This window comes from Aegilops tauschii, chromosome 3 (assembly GCF_002575655.3).
Source record: "Aegilops tauschii subsp. strangulata cultivar AL8/78 chromosome 3, Aet v6.0, whole genome shotgun sequence".
Taxonomy (NCBI): Eukaryota; Viridiplantae; Streptophyta; class Magnoliopsida; order Poales; family Poaceae; genus Aegilops; species Aegilops tauschii.
Window position 1 is genome coordinate 36,500,278 of NC_053037.3, and position 6,932 is coordinate 36,507,209.

The following is a 6,932-nucleotide window of genomic DNA, read 5'->3' on the forward strand; positions in this document are numbered from 1 at the left end:
TATGTTGCTTTGAATTACATGCAGCCGAACAATATGCGGCCGTGCGGGCACGGCAGATGCATCCACAAATCCAGACGGACACCACTCGATTGCCGTCCCTAAGCGGACGAAATCGCCGTCTGACAGCTCCAACACGACAGCTCCCTTGCAACTTCTCCAGTAGTCGGACCCAACAAGGTCACCCACGCATCGCAGCAAGACAGTGGCCAGGCCGAATGACCAAAACAGAAGGGCGGGGAAAGAGCCGTGGGACATGCTGCACGCAACAGAGTGACCAGCGTAACCCGCAAAGAAAAAAAAACAGAGTGACCAGCGTAAGACGCAGCTGATCGGCCGATTCAGCTTATTATGTTTGCCAAAAGGAACGGCCATTGGAGAGAAAAGCAGACATGATTAAACAGCAACAAGAGCTAAAGATTATTGCTGATATATGTTCAGTAGCAAACATTATCATTATTGGCTTGCAAGCTCAAGTCAGGGGGAGGAAACACAGTAGCAGCTGCTCCACCACAAAATTACTAGCATAGTACACATAATAAACACAGGAGAGAAAAAAAGGAGTCTCTTCATCTTCGCTGTCTTACTCCACGCCGAGAGGAGCCACGTCGAGATCTTGCTTAGGCAGACTTCACGGTGGCGGCGTTGATGATGTCGATGAACTCAGGCTGCACGAGCGAGAAGAGAACAGTGTTTAGTCACACGGGTGCAGGTAAGTCAGGCATGATGATGATGAATACTCTACTCTGTTTGTGTCTTGTGTTTACCTTCAAGGAAGCTCCACCAACGAGGAAACCATCGACGTCGGGCTGCGCGGCCAACTCCTTGCAGCTTGCGCCAGTTACAGATCCTACAGCAACAAGGCGCGCATAATCAGATATCAAGATGACTTGGCAGTAAATGTGTAGGTAAGGAGGCATTTGTGTTGAAACAGTGGGTATGCATACCTCCATAGATGATCCGCGTGGATTCAGCAACCTCGGGGCTCACATTGGTCTTGAGCCAGTCCCTCAGATTGGCATGGACCTGCCAACATAGAACAAATCCGAGTATATTAGCCATAAGAAAATATGTTTGGAATCAAAGGAGCACACGCCAATCTTCAAATGTGCTACCACTTACTTCCTGTGCCTGAGCCGGTGATGCAACTTTACCGGTGCCAATGGCCCACACTGGTTCATAGGCGACGACCACGTTGGTCCAGTCCTTGATCTTGTCTGTAAGACAAACAATCATCTCAGCCGACACTTTCAGGTGATATTTTAATATTCTATACAAAGTCTGCATTGGTCACTGGAAACAGGTATGGCAAAGCATAACATGTGGATTCATCTAATCATGAACAGCAGATATGAGCAATTTGTGATATGCATGTTCAAAGCAAATAGCAATGCTGAATTGATCATAATGGAAGTTACTGAGTTTGTTTCTCCACTGTAGTCTTAAAAGTATATCAAGATTTAACTGACGTGAAGTAAAATTATCAATGAAGAAACAAATTTAGCTAGCTTTCGCAAGCATAAACTTCATGCCAGGAAATTAAACACCCAAAGCTGAGACCATTCATCACAAACCATCAAGATCAATGATAAGAGAATTCACACAATGATACAACAATTCAAAGGTAAATTTGTGTATGTTCACAAACTAAAGGTCCGTACCAGCAATTGCTTTTGTCTGTTCAGCGACAACCGCCATGGTTGATCCAGCTTCTCGCTGCTCAAGAGTCTCACCAACACATGCAATGACCTTCAAGCCCTGAGCGAGTGCATATGCAACCTTCTCTCCAACAAACTGCCATTCAAGAAAGGGGAGAGGATTTAGCGCTGAAAACTCCTTAAATCAGTCAGGTCATTGCAATTATTTTCAGAAAACAAAATCAACTGCAATGAATTATCCACCAAATATATTGCAGGAAATCCCCATCAGGATAAAAGTGATTTTTCCACAATTTGGTGATATCGTAATATTTTACGTTTGTCTTCCAATAGCAGTATTTCATAGTTTGGTTGTTCACTGTATTTGCAAATGGAAAGGCACCTGATTTATGAATGAATGGTATGTTGTGAATAGATGTAAACTGCAGCATACCTCGCTTGATTCTCCCATCAAGCTCCTCCTTTCAGAGTGTCCAAGGATGACCCAGGGAACGCCGAGGTTGACAAGCATCTCAGCACTGCATTAGCAACAGGTTTTGAACCAACATATAAGTTGAATGTGGAGTAAACAAAACAAAAACGGATGCAAATATAAGAATTATTCATCTGACTTAGATATTAATCACTAAACAAATCTAACACCAATACTGAATGTGTGAACAAAACGAATGAACATTGGTTTAGAAGTGAGAGCCCTATTTCTAGACCGTGTTAAAGCGAACATGACAATTTTTAGCAGTGAAAGACAGCACATGTTTGCCTTGCAGGTTTGTGGTTAATCCATGGCATTAAAACATACTGGCAGAGAACTGAATGCTAACCTGACTTCACCGGTGAAAGCACCGCCCTTCTTCACCCAGCAGTTCTGAGCAGCAACTTGGATCTCTGGGCGCAGCTTACCCTTGACGGTGGGAAGGAAGACATAGGGCGGGCTAACGACAACCTCTGCAGTTCATCAGCCAATAAAACCATAAGTACATCCTGCAATGCAGCTTTAAGCTTGGCCAAAATTTGGCACAGAGTGACCAAAACATACAAGGCCGTGCACAGGGCACGCATCCATACCGACAACATCCGTAGAGGCGATCTGTCCAGCGTTCAGAGTATTGACGATGCTCTCTACCTGTTCGACAGTTCCATTCTGCACACATCAAGAACAGCCATGTCATCATCAAGCAATCAACTCATCGGAGATAACTCACACTAAACTGATCCAGACAAGCTGCAAACTACAGAAGCAGGTATCAGCTAGCGAGATCAACTGTTTTTCAGCCTAGATGAACTTCTCCTACAGACCCAGGAAATAACATGCCGTATCATCTGACCGCAAGCTAGCTGCGTACACAGTAATAATAGCTCTAAGCACCCCAAAACAATAAGCACCGGTAACTAACGATGCATCGAACGATCCCAACGCTCGGCATCAGAAATAAGATGGGATCATTGGAATCACCGCCCAGATCCTCACAAGAAATCGCACCTTCCGACTATCGCATCCAGCCCTCCCGATTAAAAAAATAGCCGGCACGCACACTAAAACAGCTAATCTGTACACCGATCTGAACCGAGAGCGGCGAAGCCACCGCTCAAATCTAAGGACAACCTTCCCGATTTGACACTTGCATAACCCCCCCAGATCCACCAGACAGCACATAATAAGACCCAGACACCCGATTCCTCCACGCCGATCCATCCCCCAATTCAAGACAGGAACGGAAACGCGGAGCTACGACGAGAAATAAAGAGGGGTCAGGGGGGCGAAACCACGTACGCATTTCCAGTTGCCGCCGACGAAGAACTTGCGGCCCATGGCGACGGAGGAGGAGGGGGGAGATCGGATCGGGTTGGGACGGGCGGACGGGAGAGGAGGGCTCGAGATTGGATTTGGTGGCGTTTCTTTTCTTCTTGTGGAGGAAGAAAGACACGGCGGGGGCAGGGGCGAGGATATAAAGGGAGGGGGCTGCGATGTGGCCACATGAGGCCGGCCGGCCTCGGGCGACCATGACAGGTGGGCCCCGCTGCCACCACCGGATTTTTCTGGGTTTCTCTCGCGCACACAGCTATTATTGGGGAACAAGAAATGTGTGTCGACAGCTTTATTTTTTGTTTTATTTATCACAGCTAGGTGTACCAAGAGACCAATGCTTCTTTTTTGAGGGAATATAAGAGAGCAATACTTGGTTAAATTTTGATGGTCTGTTCTTTGCTTTCGCATTTCCAAAATCCTCTATATTTTTGTATGATGAAGTACATTGGATTTTTTTAGACTATGAAGTGGGGTATATTGATTTTATAAGGGGTTATTGACCACTTTATGACCACACAATTAATCATATATATATAGGTACGTGTTTTTTGAATAATAATCAAATGAAGCCAATTTTATGTCAGCAAAATTGCATATATGTTGATTGGTTGTTCATCAAAATTACTTCTCGGCGAAGTAAAATACTCTCTAGAAAGAACAACGAATTACATATCTTTCCTAACAATTCTAGCGATCATTTCTCTCTTTTTTTGGTTCATTAGCGGTTATATATATCAAACGAGTAATTTCAGCGGTAATTTAAGAGGGCTATTCGTTGTATTAATTTTAGGATGTGGTTGTCAGCCTTCAAGAATCCAGTTGCAATTATATATTCTCTACTCTTCTCGGTCTCCCAACTTTATACGACCTTTCGTGTTCTTTAAAGAATTGCATTACAACATGCCTTTTGTCCAACTATTATTGGGGGAAAAGAGATGTGTTGACAGCTATGTGTACAGCAACACCAAGAGAGCAATGGTAGTACTTAATTAAATCTTTGCTGATCTGTTCCTTGCTTTGGCATCTCCAAAGTTGGTTATTTGTTAAGCAACAGGTGCTCTGTCGATATGTGCGATTTACAAAATTGTAATCATACTAAGTAAATGCTTTTTGAAAATGAATCTGAGGATACCAACTTTATGTCAAGTAAAATTTACATGATAGAGTAAATTGTTGATCAAAAGTTTTGTCTACGTGTACCAAAATACACTCCACGGGATGGGATGCAATGGAGGATGCAAAATTCATGTACTGGCTCATTCGAACGGTGAACTTTAGTTGAAATCTCATGCAGGCAGTCATACGTTAATCCTAGGTTGTTGCATTTGCTCTCGATAATCCCAATATAATTTGATAGTGTCTCTACCATGTTGCCGCTTTTTAGACCTCGCGTGTTTACATTCTTTTATTAGAAGCACAATATAATCCCCACAAAAAAAAGAATGGAAGCACGATACAATGTGTCCCTTTGCCTCTCCGCTTTCACTCTCTACTCAACACTCCAACAGCCATCTCATGTAAAAAATCATGCAGAGTACAGTAGGAGTTTTTAATTGGCCATGTAATGGACAGCACCAAAGTATGACTTGTTTCCCAAACAATAGTTGATCCTCGCTATGCCGCATCACATATTTTGTAAGGGGAGGCGCCGAAGTATGACTTGTTTCCCAAGCCAATATAAACAAAGAGTCGCCAGGGGATGCTCTTCTATTATTACAAGTATTTTCAAGAATAAATACGGAGACGCTTTTGCTTGGGGAGCATGGCGGGTGGCCGTAGCAGCAAGAAACGAGACAATGGGCGGCGTTTTCTTTTCTTTGGGCGTATATAAAAACAGCGGGCGGCATATGCCGCGGCGGATGGTGCGTGCTGCGCTGATGCGCATCTGCCTCCTGACGATTCCCATGGGCCTCATCTACAAGTGAGGGGCTGAGGTAGCTTAGTTTTTTTTTTTGAGGTAGCTTAGCAAAGAGCCCACACGTCCAGATCTGATAAAGTAAAGGGGCCCATATTACGGCCAGTCCTCCGCTCGCACTAACGCACTGCTGCTACCCGGCACACAAACCCCTCATACAGCACTGATGATATCTAAATAGTCCGACCGATGTAGGTTTTTATTTCACCGGCTTCTCATTTAGATTTCATGTTTTATTTTTTTTATTTTTCCTTTTTAGTTTTTTCCTTTTTATTTTCATTTCCATTTTCTGCTTTCACCAACTTCCTAAAACTTTCACAATTTTACGATCTTTTTCCCAAATTTGAAACAAAATCAAGTTTTGTGAACCTTTTGTTTTCAAATCCGTGATTTTTTCCCTCAAATTTGTGAACTTTTCCCAAATTTTCCGAACTTTTTCATATGAAGAACTTTTTCCAAATTTTGTGAACCTTTTTTCCATTTTAGCGAACCTTTTCCAAATTAAGAACTTTCAATGTCTTGAACTTTTTTCAAATTCATCAACTTTTCTCAAATTTGCGAGCTTTTGTTCCAAATCTTATGAAATGTTTTGAAATTGGTCATGATTTTTTTCAAAATTGCTGGAAAAAACAATTTTTTGAACTTTTTTTGCATGGTGAATTTTTCCCTTTTTTTGAAAATGTCAATTGTCAACTATCTGTGGTCAACGGTCGACGGTCTATGGTGGCCGAGTCAATGGTTGTAGGTCCACCAATAAACCAGTTTTTAAAAAGAACTCAATTGGGTCAGACCATATGCTCCGTGCGTGAGCGCCACTTATCCTAACTGACGCCAAAGACGCCAATTAGGAGCTCTCCTAATGCTATAGGCCATTCATTGCGCAATATCAAGTGGATAGATCACTATTACCAGGTCGGGCATTTAGTAGATGGAAGCGCCCCCTCGAAAAAAGCAGCTAGAAGCAAGAGCCAAAGCTGGTTTTAGAAAACCTTCCAAGCCTTCCATATGGTTTTAGGAATGTTTCAACGGGTTTTAATTTACTTTATCATTTTTAGATTTAATTCCAATTAACTTTTTTCTATTTTTCTTTTGCTTTACTATTCCTTTTTGGATTTACAAGCATTTTTTAAATTCACGGACTTTGTTATCAAATTCGTGTACATGTATTCAATTCATGAATATATTTTGAACACGAAAACATCGAAAGAATTTGTGAACATCTTAATGAATTCTTGAATATTTTCAAATTTAATATGTTTTGAACCAAGTAATACTTCTAAAAATTGAACATTTTTTCAAATTCATGAATATTTCTAAAATTAGGAAAAAATATAATTCTTGAACATTTCTCCAGTTTTCGATCAACTTTTTAAAATGTTTGGATATTATAAATTTTGTGAACATTTTTCAAGCTCGTGAAAATATTTAGAATTGATGAAATATTTCAAAAAAACGAACATTTTTTGAATTCATTAGCATTTTTCAAATTTCAACATGTTTTCAACTTTCTAAACATTTTTTAACTTCATGAACAAATTTTCAAATTCATAAGTAT

The 6,932-nt window shown here is 41.4% G+C and overlaps 1 protein-coding gene across 1 annotated transcript; it reads right to left on the bottom strand.

Annotated features, from left to right (window-relative positions):
* Window positions 1–393: 393 nt before the first annotated feature.
* LOC109756737 (triosephosphate isomerase, cytosolic) lies at window positions 394–3,607 on the bottom strand. Its single transcript, XM_020315570.3, has 9 exons — window positions 3,427–3,607; window positions 2,721–2,796; window positions 2,477–2,600; window positions 2,089–2,173; window positions 1,659–1,791; window positions 1,120–1,214; window positions 945–1,023; window positions 765–847; window positions 394–665 (listed from the first exon to the last, which is right to left on the bottom strand). The coding sequence occupies exons 1-9, from the start codon at window positions 3,463–3,465 to the stop codon at window positions 618–620; spliced, it is 762 nt and encodes a 253-aa protein (XP_020171159.1). The 5' UTR covers window positions 3,466–3,607; the 3' UTR covers window positions 394–617.
* Between the last annotated feature and the right edge of the window lie 3,325 nt (window positions 3,608–6,932).